The 16,556-nt window shown below is 34.6% G+C and overlaps 1 protein-coding gene across 2 annotated transcripts in view; it reads right to left on the bottom strand.

Moving 5' to 3' along the window:
* TBC1D32 (TBC1 domain family member 32) overlaps positions 1–16,556 on the bottom strand; it is a 246,731-nt gene that overhangs the window by 82,574 nt on the left and 147,601 nt on the right. For both annotated transcript variants that reach the window (XM_069076948.1, XM_069076949.1), the window contains one exon: positions 1,985–2,068. In XM_069076948.1, coding sequence (XP_068933049.1) covers positions 1,985–2,068 — 84 coding nt within the window. The remainder of the gene's footprint in view (positions 1–1,984; positions 2,069–16,556) is intronic.

The raw sequence follows: 16,556 nt of genomic DNA, 5'->3' as shown, positions 1-16,556 counted from the left end.
GGTCAGTACAATAGTTCTGTAGACCTTCAGTGACTGGTAGTCAGTCTAATACCTCTTCTCTCCCATACTTTCCTTTGGAGCCTTTCAAATCCTGAGCTAGCTCTGGCAATGCTGGTTTCAACCTCATTATCAATGTGTACATCCCTGAAAAGTACACTACCAAGGTAAGTGAACTTGTCCACAGCATACAAAACTTCTCCATTTGCTGTAACCAGTGTTTCCACGTATGTATAGTGTGGTGGTGGCTGCTGGCAAACCTGTGTTTTGTTGGTATTAAATATTCGGCCAAAATTAGCACAAGCCACAGAGAATTGATCCATACTTTGTTTCATCTCAGCTTAAGAGGCTGTACTGAGTGCACAATCATCTGCAAACAGAAAATGTACCAATACTCCCTCCACTTTGGTCTTAGCTTGTAGCCTTTTCAAATTGAAGAATTTACCATCAGCACGGTAGCTGCCTTTGATGCTGTGTAAATCCTCATTGAAAGCATTTGATGATATGGTTGAAAACATAATGCTAAAAAGCATGGGAGTAAGCACACAGCCTTGTTTCACTTCATTGGTGACTGGGAAGGCATGAGAGCATTGTCCACTATCCAGAACCCCAGTATTCATACTGTCATGAAATTAACATACGATGCTGATGAACTTCTCTGGGCAATCAAATTTTGACATAATTTTCCACAAGCCCTCACAATTAACATAGTATCAAAGGCCTTGGTCAGATCTACAAGATCTACAAAGGTTGTGCCCAGACCTCTGTTATGCTCCTGGCATTTTTCCTGGGATTGTGAGGCAGCAAACAATGAACAGAGTGCTAGACTTTGAGGCAGGAAGACCTGAGTTAAAATCCAGACTCAGATACTTTCTGGTTGTGTAACCCTAAGAAAGTCAACTAATCTCTGTTTGTTTCAGTTTCTGTATCTGTAAAATGCAGAAGCCCAACATTCTAAGGTTGTTGTGAGGATAAAATGAGATAATATTTATAAAGTGTTTTATAAACTTTAGAGTGCCATATAAGCGTTAGCTAATATTGCTATTATTTGCCTGGAATCAAAAAGGACCTGAACTAAAATCTGACCTTAGACACTTAATGCCTGTGTGATCTTGGGCAAGTCACTTAGTCTGTCTGGTTCAGTTTCTAAAACTGTAAAACGGGAATTAAAAATAGCACTTACTTCCCAGGGTTTTTGTAAGGACACAATGAGAAAATATCTGTCAGGCACTTAGCATAGTGCCTGGAACATAGTAAGCACTTAATGAATGTTGATCCCCTTCTCTTCCCTTACAGAGTAAAACAGCACAGAGGTTATTACCTCTAGCCTATAAAATTAAGAAATAATGGTCAAAGAGGGAGAAAAAATAGAATGGCTTGAAGATTATTAAAGAATCTTTATATTCTTACATATCCTTTCTGCTTTTTTTTTCAAATGCCTTGGAATCTTTAATGTCTATCCAAAATAAAAAGTAGAAAAAGTAAAAAAAAAAATTTAAAAAGCAGTTTATTTTGCTACTGATTACATGATTTGGTAAGATTTTTAGTGAAGAAGGATATTTTAAAAATACAGGCAAAATAAGGTTTTAAAATTCAATCTTCAATGCTATTTCTAAGAGGACGCACTATCCTGGAGAGAGGGCTGATTGCAGAGTCAGGACAATGTTTGTTCATGTCCTACCTCTGACACATATTGACTGCATGGCTGGGCAACTCATTTAACCTCTCAGTGCCTCCAGCAATTCTCTAAGACCAATTCATAAAACAGCTGTGAGTTTGCTAGTTAGAGTTTACTCACTGAGAGCTCCTTACATCAATAAATTCACAAGTCCAGCCTATCATTTGAAGTTTATACCTCCTATATTAGTTCTGCAAAATATGACCTGTGTCTCTACACTTCATACTTTTCTCAAAATTCAAAATATTACTATTCTCATTAAACTGTATACATAAATGTTTACATTATGAAAACAGGTTGGATGAGTACCTTTATATTCAACAGTGGGAAAGTAGCAGTCAGATGGGTTTTCAGCAAGATCCAACACAAACTTTTCAAGTAATTCAGCCAAAACTATAATAAACAAGAAAACCATTAGGATGTTAGAATCTCGAATGAAGCATGGCAATGTAGCAATAAATTACAAACATAGGCAACAAAAATAATTTGAACTGTTGTAGAGCTAGATTGTGAGAGGTAGAAATTAAAAACACACTGTTTTGGAATTCATGACAACATTTCAGATTTAAATTAAATTTTAATTGCTTTACTGAGAATCCATTCAATGTAAAATTTTTTAAAAGAAATCATCTGCAATTTTTATATTCTCCAAGGCCTGCTGAGAATTTGAATTCTCAGTAATTTAAAATATTTCAATGTAGGAAAATTAACATATAATTAGGTGATAACATGAAATTTATTTGCACATTTAAGAATAAAAAAATTCCTTTAAGAGTGGGCTAGGATAAATGTAGTCTCAGAATTTTTACATATTGCATATATTAAGCTTCTTAAGAATAAAATTAGAGGGGACAGCTAGGTGGCGCAGTGAGTAAAGTGCTGGCCCCAGAGTCAGGAGGACCCAAGTTCGGGTTCCGGCCTCAGACACTTAACACCCACACAAAAAAACTAGCCCTGTAACCTTGGGCAAGTTACTTAACCCCAATTGCCCCTCCAAAAGGCAAAAAAAAAAAAAAAAAGAATAAAATTAGAAATTAGCTATGTCTGTTCAGGGTAACCATACTGAATGAGAATCAAAGAATTTTTTGCTCTTTGCTACTGGTCACCCTGTATAAATACTGTCACTGTATCTGTACATATAAGCATAGTACCTGACCAGATGGATTAAAAAACAAAAACATATAAAGGTAGTATGATGCGGTAAAAAGATCTGGGTTTGCATAATAGATCTGCTATTAATTACCTCAATGATAAAATCACTCTAGGTTTCATTTTTCTCATTTGTAAAATGGTGGAAAAGAATGTAGCTTAGGGGACAGAGGACAGATGGCAGATTTGGGCTGGACTTTAATCATTAGATGATTAAGTCTCTTCCAACTCTCAATCCTATGATCCTATTTATAATATATCTATAGTAAGTACAGAACATTGGACAGGGTGCTAGCAGAGACATAAAACTTAGTTCTTTAAATTATGGAAAACCCCAATAATCTGTCCTGGCCCCTCTTCTATTCTTTATATTTCTCCCTTCAGATTAAATTAGTTTATATTGGTTTATCACTTTCTGTGCAAATGATGCCATAATATGAATATTTAGCTCTGATCTCTTCCAAGCCCTAGTACCACATTGACAAATGTCCATTTGGGCATTTCAAAATGGATGTCCTATAAGACATCTCAAATTCAACATGTACAAAATACAACTTAGTAACTTTCCCCCTGAATCTATTCCTCTGAATTTCTCTATTTCAATGAAGGACATGATCCTTCCAGTGTCCCAAGCTTACAGTCTCAACATTATGCTCACTTCTTTAGTCTCTTTATAACCATATGCCAGTTAGTTGTCAAATACTGTCAATTCCACCTCCACAAAAATTTCTTGGCTTCTTTTTACTATTTACATGGGCATTGCCTTCCTTAAGACCTACAAAACCCCCTTATTTGGATTTCATTAGTTCCACTGTCACAATTATACCCCTACTCCAATCATCTTCTACACTGCTACCATTTTCCTAAAATCCAGGACTGACAACATTACAAATCTATTCTCAACTCCAATGACCAAACTCCTTTTCCTCCTTACACATACATTGCCTCTAAGATAAAATAAAAACTCAAGTTTGTCATTTAAAGCCCTTTGTAACCTGGCCTTTCCCAATCCTTGCTCTTTCTGCCCAGCAACTAGTACCCTTCCTGTTAAAGCCACATTTATCAACCAATAAATATGTATTCTATACCTACTATCAGGCTGTGCTAGATGCTGGGAATACTAAATTTAAAGAATGAAGAAACCCCTACTCTCAAAAAGTTTACATTCTAATGGTAGGAGAAAAAAGTACATGTAAATAAATACATAAATACACAAACACATATGTAAATGTATATTCAGAATAAATAAAAAGAATAAATACAAGTGATTAAATACAATGTAATATGGGAGGGAAGGAACTAAAAGTTGAGGAAATTAGGAAAGGCTTATGTAGAAAGTGATTATTGAATTGTAGACTGAAGTAAAAAAGAGAGTCTATGAAGCATGGGTGAGGAGGAAATGCTTTCCAAACAGGTGGGGCTGCCAATGAAAATTCATGGGGATGGAAGAATGGGTGTTGTTTGTGAGGAACAGTAAGAAAACAATTTAGCTGGTTCACAAAGTATGGAAAGGAAACTATCAAATGAAGCTGAAAAGTTAGGTATGGGTAAGGCTGTGATAAGCTTTAAATACTGAATGGAGAAGTTTATTATTTCATTCTAGTGACTGTAGGGAAGAACCACTAAAGCTAACTGTAGGGGACTAACCTGGTCAGATGTGCACTTAAGGGAAATCACTTTAGCAGCAGCATAGAACAATGGTATCAGGGGCAGCCAGGTGGCTCAGCGAGTAAGAGCACTGGCTCCAGTGTTGGGATGACCTGGAGATCAAATCTGGGCTCAGATACTTAGCACCACACCCAGAAATAACTGGCTGTGTAACCTTGAGCAAGTCACTTAACCCAGATTGCTTTAAAAAAAAAACAAAAACAATGGTATCAAACTCAAATAGAAATGGATCTCTATGCTGTTTATACTATAGGCTTAGAAAACCACTATATTTTGTTGTATTCTTATTTATTTTATTAAACATTTCCCAATTACATTTTAATCTAGTCTGGTCACACTTGGGAGCTTTGTAGGCTGCAATGTTTGACACCTCTGGAATTATAGTAGGGATAGAGTTGGGAAAGGCTTGTGACATAAAGTTCAGTGTAATAATCTAGGTGAAAGGTGTTGAGCGCCTGAACTGAAGTGACTAGATATGAGAAATGATGTACAGATAAAAATAGCAATATCTGTCAACTAACTAGATATGTACATTAAGGGAATATAAAAAGTTGGGATAAGATTGAGGTTAAGAAACTAGAAGAGTGGAAGAATAGTATTGTATGACTATACAGAAAAAACTGGAAGAGGGATGAGATTGGGGTTAAAATAGTAAGTCTATATGTCTATAAGATGGCCAATATGAAATGTAAAACTGGTAATTGCTGATGTGGGGCTTAAGTTCAAGGGAGAGAGAGTCAGGATATTGATCTTTGAATCATCAGCATAGCAATAATAACCAAACTCAAGGGACCTCAACATGGTCACCATGAGAGAAGATGTGTAGAGACAGAAGAGAGGCTCAGAACAGAACCTTGGAGTAATACCTAGAGTTGGAGTATTGATAAAGATTATCTAAAATACTGAACAATAACATCAGCCAACAAAGAGAACTTAAGAGTATTCAGTCATACAGGAGGAGAATTAGAAGAATGCAATACCACAAAGATCCAAAGAGGGTAGTATCCAGGAAGAGAAGTTAATCTTTCAGTGTCAGCAATTGGGAGAAAGAAAGAAGTAGGAGATGATGTCAAGAGATTTGAGATGAAAAGAAGTAGAGGGAGCTTAGGTGACTGAGGGTATTGAGTGAAAGGTATAGAGAAAAGACAGAATGTTTGGTAGTAGTAAATGAAAAAAGGAAATGAATTAGAGAGGAATAAAAGGATTTTCTTTACAGTGATGCCCATTTTTAAAAATTTCATTTTAGTCATATTTTTAAGTTCCAAATTTTTTCCCTCCCTCTGTGCCCTATTCTACTCATTGAGAGGCAAACAATATGAATGAGGGTCAATTTGAAGCTGGATAACATGAATTTATTATGTACCAAGTTAGCATAGCAATGTGACTTCTTTCAGCTCTATTCAGTATCAGGTGAGTAGAAGATAAGTTAGAAGTAGAAGTAATCCAGGGCTGAGATTTGTCAGAGGATAAGGAGTGACAATAAATGTTTGGCTGACAAGATATAGTCTCTGCCCTCAAGAAAGGTTGTTATCAGCTTGGAGGGATCAAAGAAAGCTTCATAGGTTGTAAAAATATGTGTTAAAGTATTTTGTCCATTGAAAAAAATATACATCTCTAGAATAACCTAAAGAGATATCATAGCAATTATCAAATAAACCAGTTATGTACATGATAAATAAAAAATAATTAAAAGTTGGAAGGCACTAAAATTAAAGACATCCTACCAGAGGTGAGGGTTGACATGGAGGTTGGAAGGGAGAACATTTTAGTTATAGGAAACAGTCAGTGCAGAGGCATAGAAATGAGAGATGGAACATTATATGTGAAGAACAGCAAAGAGTCCAGTATGGATGAACCACAGCATGCATGGAGACACTTACTAGCTGTGTGACCCTGGGAAAGTCACTTGTTAGTCTCAGTTTCCTCATCTGTAAAATGATCTGGAGAAGGAAATGGTAAACCACTACAGTATCTTGACCAAGAAAATCTTAAATGGGGTCACAAAGAGTAAGACACAACTGAAACAACAGAACAGCAACAAGAAATAACACATAGGAAGACTACAAAGAAGTCAAATATGTAAGAAGACAACAAAGAAATCAATTGCAAGTTAACCGACAATTGTCACCTTGAGGTTTTAGTTTCACTCTGAATGAGCAATATCTTGAGTAAACTTTTTATTTGGAATTTAGCAATACAAATTCATGCTAATCTAAGGTGCAAGATACTTATTTTGTACCCAGGATAAAGACAAACAATGATTTTTAAAATGAAAGCATCCATTTCAGCCCTAATTATATCTTAGGTGGTTCAAATTTGGGGACAAAATATCCAGATAATGGCATTATGCCAATATTTTAGTTCAGTGCTTAAATTAATATAACAGTTACTAAGTAATTGTACATTGCTAAGCAATTCTTTGAAACTCAGGAGCAAAAATCAATTTTAGCTAGCTAGACATGCAACTACATATTCATCACTAAATTGAGAAAATTCTTAATCAAATCTGAACACAAATACTTTTTAACTGAATGGAATTAACAATTTACTGAGGACTTTGCAATGCTTTTTTTTATGAAACTCAATTTAGCATGATGATATGTGACCTACATATCACAGTTCTCTATAGTAATAATAAACTTCACATGAAAACACCAATAGCCTCTTTGAATTAGGGCACACACTTTTATTATATTTTCAAAAGTAGTGATTAACTTGAACAAGTTCACCTATTCTTTCTTGCCCGGTCTCTGTTATAACTAGTAGTGTGAATTTGCAAAACTGACTACGGGTTATATATGTAGTCTGTTTCCAATGAACAGTCATATCTACTGATCCAGACAAACCCCAAATATGTCTCCTTCTTAATTTTCTGGTTTCCTTCATTGTTACTTGAATGACTAATTAGCGATAGAAAATCAGAATATAGTACATTTATTAAGCACTTACAATGTGCCAAGAACTATACTAAAAACTGGAAATAAAAGCAAACAAGAAAGTCCCTGCTCTCAATGAACTTATGATCTGATAGAGAAAGATAACATATAAAGGGAGTTAGGAGGGAGAGAAGTGGAGAGGAGAGGCAGAGAATTGAAATGGCCTAGAAGTGAGTGGAGGCCTAGATTCAGATAAGATAAGGACCAAGAGGGAAAATTGGAGTCCAGAATGGTTCCAAGGGCAGAATTCAAAAGAAGGCAGAGATGTCAGAATAAGTGGAGATGGCATTATGATCAGTAATGATCATTAACTTCACTATGCTGTTAATTGAGTAAAATACTCTACCATCTATCCTTAAGAATGAAGGAGCCTACCCCTGGAGTTAGAGATCAGAGGACCTGGAAGACTTAGATCTAGCTTTTAATGCATAATACTATCCTTATGACCTTCAGTAAATAGTTTAACTTCATTGGGCTTCAGTTTCCTGCTCTACAAAATAATGGGGTTGCATTAACCTATATAGCCTCTGTGGCGGCTGCTAGCTTTATTTTTATGGTACAATCAAAGATTAAAAGAGTTGTAGAATGTGTCTATCCAGAAAGAAAAGTATAAAATATCAGTAACCAAACTTAGAATTCTTTTAAATACATATCAAGCATTTACATAAACTGTGGAATTTTTTTCCATTATGAATTTTTCTAACATACGTCTAGTCCTTAGAATAAAAAATATTACTACATGAGAAAAGACACCATTAATGAAACTCGACAATCAGATTTGTATACTGGATTGAGGAAGAAATTTGATAATAGGGAAAATGATTATTTGGCAAGCAATAGGGAACCTTTGAATATTTTTAATCATTAATGCCTCACTATGGTATGGAAGTAACCCTGTGTTCTCAAAGTTTGTGCCAGTAAACTTGGGTAAGTTCTATTAAATTGAAAAGTCTTTGAATAAAGAAGTATAGTGCAGTAAAAAGAATACAGAGTTCAAGAGTGAGCAGAGACATGGGTTCCTATCCCACCTCTGTCATTTATGCTCTTGCGTAGCCATGTTTAAGTCACTTGATCACTCCCAGCCTCGATTTCCTATATTCAAGGATAACATATATAGTTTCTACCGTATATCTTCCCTGAGCTCAAATGACAATATTTTGAAAGCACCTCACCTAAGTGTCATATAAATGTCAGTTATAAGGCCAGTGAAGGCTTACAGTCTGTATATCAGCCTAGTCAAGTGTAAAAACATTTGGCACCCAAAGATTGGCCACTAGGTGACAAATGTTTTGGCCACAGAAACTCATGAAAACTTCAACTAAGGTGAAGGTGGTTTCTGTAATCAGCATGAGTAGGAGTGGGGGCACATCAGCTAAAATAGAACTTTTGAAGTACTTGGATAAAAAGAATGATATTAGATCTGTGCTGTAGGAAAATGAATCTGGAAGGGATGTTTAGGATGAATGTGGGTAAGGGAAGAAGTGGGAATTAGTTAATGTAAGCAGAGAAGACAGCTCATGGCATTTCAGTAATTCAAGTAATGAAGAACTAACCTAGGACAGTGCCAGTGGGATCAAAGAATTTTAACTAGAAGGGACATTAGAGATAACCTAGTTCAACTCCTCTGTCATCTTATATATAAGAACAGTAAGATCCAAAAAAGTTCAGTGACTCTAGAGCCACAAAACTTATAAATGGCAAAATCAAGATTTGAAACCAGGCTCTCTTATCTCAGATTCTGCCTTCTTCCCTCCAATCATAATACTGAGATAGTATTGACAATCATGGAAAAAAAGATGAATCAAAAGATAATGTTTAGATAGAATCCGCAGACCCTGGCAGTCAACTGGATGGAAAGGGCATATTTTTTGCAATTGCTTAATGCATATTATTTTTATCTGCATGATTATATTTTAAGTTGCTTAAGAGTTTCTTAAATCCCTATGCTTCTTTTAAATTTTTTATAATAATAAACAGAAATATATGCATTTAACAGCTTCTTAACAAGTTGACCAACAATTTATTGATGTTCTTTGAACTTGTTACTTTTCATTCATAAGAATGTAACTAAGATCAATTTATTATTCCTCATGATAATCATCATAACTATCAAAATGTTAATTAAATATTTACATCCATAATGCTGGGTAAGGTAATTTCTGTGTAGATGGAATACTAACTTTCAGGAAATTTTTATCTAAAATCTTTTGTTCTTAGTTCTAATTATGCTTTAAAGTTTTTGATATTGTGATGTTTGATACACATACTGATAAGGCAAATTAAATTCTGTACTTTGGAAACAAGAATTTGTTTAATATTTTTGTGTTGAGCTTTCTTAGAAGCACTTAACCTTAGCTGACTGAAAGGTAATAATCAAGTGAGAAGATATATGAAGTTATAGATCCACTTTTTATCATTTATCTATACTGGGGGAAGATGGTGGAACTGAAGAGGGGCAGAATACAAGAATGTACATGTACAACTTATTTAACCCTTCTCAATGAAATGACTAGTGAGTACAAAGATATGTCAATTCAGTCAAATAGCAGGTATGAGTAGTGTTCTTGATTGAACTACCATTCTTTGAATTAGCCTATTTCTGTCAAAATTATTTAACTATATTCCTTCTTTCAAAAAAAGTTCCATCTGTTTGCATATTATAATACAAGTGGTGAAAGCTTATATTTAGGCAAAAGTTAGTCAAACATTTATTACATGCACACTGTGCTTAGTACTGGGCTTCTAAAGATAAAAGACAGTCCCTCATCTCATGGAGCTCATACTCCGTATGAGGGAGACAAAATGTAAACAACTATGTACAAACAAACTATATACAGGATAAACTGGAAATAATCAACAGAAGGAAGGCTTAGAATTCAGAGGGGTAGTAAAAAGTTTCCTTTAGAAGAAGATAATTTTAATTAAGAGTTGAATGAAGCCAGGAGAGAGAAATGAGGAATGAAAGCCTTCTAGGAACAGGGAAAAGCCAGTAAAAATGTCCAGAGTTGGGAGGCAGAGAGTCTTGTTTGAAGAACAGCAGGAAGGGCAGTGTCACTTGATCATAGATTATGTGGGAGGGAATAATAAGACTGGAAAGGGGGGGGGGAGAGCAGTGAAGAATATTTGATTAATATTTTGCTTTTTCCAATATTCTTTATTGAAGATGATTCTTAAACTGGAACAACAGAAGTTAAGAGGAAACTGAAACCCTAGACAGGTGAAGAAAAATTAAGAGAGTGCTTAGTAGCTCTCACAGAACTCAAGCCATAAAGTCTATAAATTAGAGCCCAGAGAATTAAAAGAGTTTGTAGATCATAGAATTATATATTTTCATTGATTTTCTGAAAAGTCTTGGAGGTGCTGCAGGACTCATTTTCAAAAATGTGTTCATCAAATTAGAGGCCGATGAACAAACCTGTTTCCATTCAAAAAATAAGCCATCAGCATTCTTCAAAACAAAACAAAACAAAAAACAACCAAACCGTCTCTGTGGTGTAGAATATTCCTGGCTGGTCTCTGGTAGTAAGGGCATTTAGGTCAGTCAGTGGATAAAAAAATAGATCATAGGGCTGCTAGGTGGTGCCATAAAGACAGCACTGGCCCTGGAGTCAGGAGGACCTGAGCTCAAATCTGGCCTCAGACACTTACTAGCCTTGTGACCTTGGGAGGGTCAGTCACATAGTCCCCATTTGCCCTGCCCTCCCCACTAAAAAGACAAATAAACAAAGCAAAAACAAAACCAAAACCAAGAATAAATAAATCATATTTGGAGTAAGAAAAGATTAGTGGAGGCTGATTGGCAGGGTACCTTTTGAGGTCCTATTGTATTTTTTTCCCTAGATCATTTACTATTATTGTGGAATGTGGCACAATGAGATAGAAAAAATAAGAATGCCTGTGGTGGTCCTGGGCCATAATTTATCATACTCTAGAGCCAATACTAGAATTAGGAAAACCTCAAAGTTGAAAACTGCAGTCATATTCAGTCTTTCACTTTGTCTGAACTACATCAACTGAACTCAAATTTAAGTTCTCATCTCAAGAGAAAAAGAAATAGTGATTGGAAGTGATTTTACTTACTTATATTAAATCAAGACGCATTTATTAAGCACCTATTATGTGCCAGGCACTGTTCTAGGTGATAAGGATACAAATACAAAAATGAAATAGTCCTTGCCTTCAAGGAACTCACATTTCTTCTGGGATGAGAAAATATAACATATAAATGACTAGAATGTCATTTGTGGGGAAAAGAAAGAAGACTAGCTTGCTGGAAAACATGAAGAAGAGAATATAGGGTGCCCCAAAAGTCAGTTCAGTGTTAAGCTTTAATAGCTGTAGAATATTTTAAATGCCAAACAAAGGAGTTTTGCATTTGAAGATGGTGAAGATGATGTTAGGGAGACACTAGTTAATTGAGAAGGAGATGAAAGTGGTTATTAAAAAGGCATTTCAAGTAATACTTTGGCAGCTAAGTAGATGCAAAGTTGAAAAATTAGGGGAGTTGAGGCAGGGAGACCAATTTAGGGACTATAGAAAAGTTCTGGTGCCAAGGGCCTGAAGAATGGTGATGGAGACATGGAGACAGAAGTGAAAGATGTTGTAGAGGGAGAATCAACAAGATTTTGAAGTAGATTGTATTCTTTGTTGTTTTTCAGTTATTTCAGTCATGTATAATTCTTTATGACCACATTTGGGGTTTTTTTCAACAAAGATACTGGAGTGGTTTGCTATTTCGTTCTCCAGCTCATTTTACAGATGAGGGTCTGAGACAAACATGCTTAAATGATTTGCCCAAGGTCACAAAGCTAGTGAGTGGCTGAAGTCGGTCTTGGACTTAGGAAGATAAGCCTTCCTGACTCCAGGCCCAATACATTATAATCACCTAGCTGATCCTGAACAAAAATTGGGAAGTTTCTAAAAGACCTGGGTTCAGGAAAAAATGAGTTCTGTTTTGGGAATGATGAGTTTAAAATGCCTACAGGCCATCTAGTTCAAAGATTCTAATGGGCAGTTGGTGATGCAGAGAGATTAGGCCTGGAAATAACAGATCTGGGAGATGTCTACATAGTGATAACAATGAAATCCATGGAAGTTTTAACTTCGCCAAAAATCAAGATAAAGAAAGGCTCAAGATGGAATCATGTAGTTTACCCACAGTCAGGGGATGGAATTTAGATGATAAACCAATAAAAGACACTGAGGAGTGGTCAAACAAGTAAAAGGAGAACACCAAAAGAATTCAGTGTCATGAAAATCCAGAGGACAGTGTCCACATGAAGGAAGAGGGGTCAATAGTTTCAAATATTTAGAGGTCAAAAAGGATGAGGATTGGGGTGGCCAAGTAGCACAGTGAGTAAGAGTACTGGCCCCAGAGTTGGGATGACCTGGAATTGAATCCAGACTCAGACACTTAGCACCCACCCAGAAACACCCGGCCGTGTAACCTTGAGCAAGTTACTTAACCCCAATTGCTTTAAAAAAAAAAAAAGATGAGGATTGAGAACATATTTTTGGATACAATTAATGTGAAAATTCCTTTAACTATGTATATGTTTTCTCTAAAAAAAATTGTTTTTATTTTTTTTCTTTTCTTCCATAGGTCGAGGAGTGGTGGGAAGGAGAGAAAATAAGTGCTTATCAAGTGAAAAAAAATTTAAAAAAAGAAAAGGTCACTAGATCTGCCTATTAAAAACTCATTCTTAACTTTGAAGAGAGCAGTTTAAGTTGAATAGTGAGGTTAGAAGCTAGGATGAGAAAAGAAATATAAAAGTTGATTTAGAAATAAGGAGTGTAACCAACTTTTTCTAAATTTCTGGCTACGAACTGAAGGAGAAATATAAGAGCTTTTGGTGAAAGCAGGAGCAGGATGAAAAGATCCTTTTGCAGGGAAGCATATGTTTATAGGCAGCAGGTAAGGAATCATCCACATACAGGGAAACAGAAGAGGAATGATTATTGTGTGTATGCGTGTGTATATTTATGCACACATACATAAACACACATGTCACCTTCCTTACCCCCCTGACCTCCATCTTTAAAATGCAGCAGGTAGACTCAAAGATCACTTCTAGTTCTAAGTCTATGATTCTATGTTAGTATATTCTTTTATATACTAAGCTGAAATCTGTCTCCCTGTAGTTTCTACATTTTTTCTTTGCTCTCTGGGTCTAAGCATGTTGAAAACTTCCTTACTTCTTCCAGGTGCAATGGATAGAGTCCTGGAACTGGAGGAAAGGAAGACCTGAATTCAAATCCATACTCAAATCCTTAACTAGTTGTATGACTCTGGGTAAATCACAGAAAGCTCTGTCTAACTCAATTTCCCCATCTATAAAATAGGGATGATAATAGCACCTCCCTCCGTGTTGTTCTGAGCATAAAATGAGGTATTATATGTAAAGCACTTTGCTAGCTTCAAAGCACTGTATAAATGCTATCTATTATTAAAAATAATGCTTTCCTAAGAAAAATCTTAACTGTAGCATTTCTCTCCTTTTACTACGACATAGTGAAAAAAAATGCAGGATTTGAAGTCAGAAGATCTGGGTTCCTACAAGGGGACTGGACCTCTTTGGTTCCCTTCTAGTTCTAGAGCCATGATCCTATGATCTTATTTTAATCATATCTATTCAATCAATAAAGATAAACTATGAGAGGCAAATTTTCCCATTTGTATTTTTATTCTTGTTGGGCAGAAAGAAACCTGGATATCCCATTTTTAAATACATATCAATACAGAACTATTACGGATGTTTCTTTGTTTTTTCATTATATAACTCTACAGTACAATGACTAGTGAAATTAATTATTTAAAAATATATTTACATTGCTTGATACATTGTTGCTTAAAAACTGTACTATAGCATTTATAATTGCTTTATTGGCATTAAATAATTAAAATACACATCATTTACAAATATACTTTTCAGAGGATAATACAGTCATTATTTATGTTGTTTTAATATGTCATTTATCTTCTATAAATGTAACTTTTTGGAAATCCCATTAAAAATTCAAATATTTCACTTTCAATTTTTATCCCCGTCTTTTAATTACTTAACAGATAAGATACAAATTAAAATCCATAAGGCATGAATGTTGACATTTAGAAACTCTTTTAAATGAAAGCTTTTAATAAACAAGCCTTCCATTATTGACACCAAAACTTATTTTCCTTAATGTCTTTCTATTTTTGCCATAAGCAAATATCCACAGAAAAAATTATTTCAGTGAATTACTACTCCAGAAAATATACTGCATTCAAATAAATTAGTTTGTCATTTTAGAAATTATATTACTACTTGCTCTTCATAGCAAATTACCATTTCTTAAAAACAAAATTCACTTTATCAATACTGAGGTAAACAGAATACATGAAATCAAAGGACCAATATTTCTTTTGTGTTCAAGGATAGCCAATAAATGTATGAAACTTTGAGGATTGTGGAAATGTATATATCATTTGTATACAGTCTTCTAAAATGAACAAAAAACAGTTTTTCAGTTTCTTCCATGATTCTGGTGGGGAAACTGGAATCTTTCTTACATCCTATCATAAAGCCTACAAAAATATGCAGCTTATTATAAACTTATTTAACATTCAACTTCAGTCATGAGTCTTTCCCATCCAACCTAATAGTGGTGGTACAGAAGTAAAGTTTAATGAGAATATATGGGAGAAATGGGGATATTAGAGTGGATATTATCCTTCAAATGTTGTTAAATCAAATTTTCTCTGAGATAATGACAATTGAAATGAACTAAGCACTCAAAGACTGATGCCAGCAATTTTATCCTACTTATAAAAATAACAAACTTTTCAAAATGTTTTCAAGAGTATAATCTTAAATATAAAGTCTGTAGTACAACAGTAATGTACTAGAATTTCCAGTAGCATTATTTTCTAAAAAAGAAAAAACTAGTTCCAATTTGAACCCAGTTCAAGTTTAGTAACTGAAAAATCCTAAAATCATAATATAAGGTATTATATACAATAACGTGTAAGTCCAATGAAAAGTGTTATGTAAGTGGGATTTTAATGAATTTATATATCATGTATTTTCCTGAACTGATTCATTAAATCATCTCCTTTTACTGGAAAAAAGTCTTTGGTATAGTACACTAACTTCCAAGTGGTATTTTATTGTTGATTTTAATTTTGTAAACTGTTAGCCTTAAGCATCATACTTATTTATATTTGCTTATCTGGAAATTTCAGTTCAGAAATGCCAGACAATGATACTTTTGTTATTTTTCAGCCCAACAATATTTTAATAAATAGTAAGAAACCGAGAAATACAAAATTAGAACAAAAAGACCTCCTACCCTAAAAATACATAAATGTTTAAGTACATATAGAGTATATGTACAATAATGAAGAGTTATGAGAAAGAATTTCTCTCTGAGATCCAAAAACATGTGTTGAATCACTTCAGGCAATTCTTCCCTTATTTTTTTTTTTTAAGACTGAAAGGCTTTGATCATTATTAAGAATCAGGTAGGCAGTTATTCAGCTAGAAAATTATTTCCTAATTGCCCTCTGAACCAAATTCCAATTCTCTTGGCATGGTACAAGGCATGCTGTAGGTATCCCATAAATACTACTTTACTGGACTTATTCATTAGACCTTTCAGCAGAAGATTAAAGTAATATGATGAAAGGCAGTGCCTGAGTTTCATAAATTTTTAGAAAAATCTCCATAACAATCAGATCTGTTTTGTCAGGTTGATATTAAATTAACTCTGAACAATGCTAACAGAAAATTTGGTTTTCTTCCATGTTCTCAAGCTGATACATACTGGTTTGTTTTCATATTTTAATTTAATTCATATTTGTTTTATATATTAAAACTTAAACATATATAGTGTATATTAATCTGAAATACACTGTGGGGTCCAGAGCAAAAAACAAGAAGCCAACATCTAAATAAAAGGATAAAAAGTAATTTGTTAAAGTATAACCAAAGATTTGCTGGGACCAGGCAACTTCCAGCTTTCTAGTTTCTGTTCATAACACAATGACACCTTGTGTACAATTCAGTAAGTTTGGGGGTTTCTCAAGAGAGTAGCCTTTCCACTTAATTTTCTTGTTAACCCAGATCTCAAGGAGATTCATGAGTTTTTTC

Source organism: Petaurus breviceps, unplaced genomic scaffold (assembly GCF_028583685.1).
Source record: "Petaurus breviceps papuanus isolate PSGF00001 unplaced genomic scaffold, PetGlider_PUasm1.0 90977, whole genome shotgun sequence".
Classification (NCBI taxonomy): Eukaryota; Metazoa; Chordata; class Mammalia; order Diprotodontia; family Petauridae; genus Petaurus; species Petaurus breviceps.
This window is presented reverse-complemented; position numbering and strand designations above follow the sequence as displayed.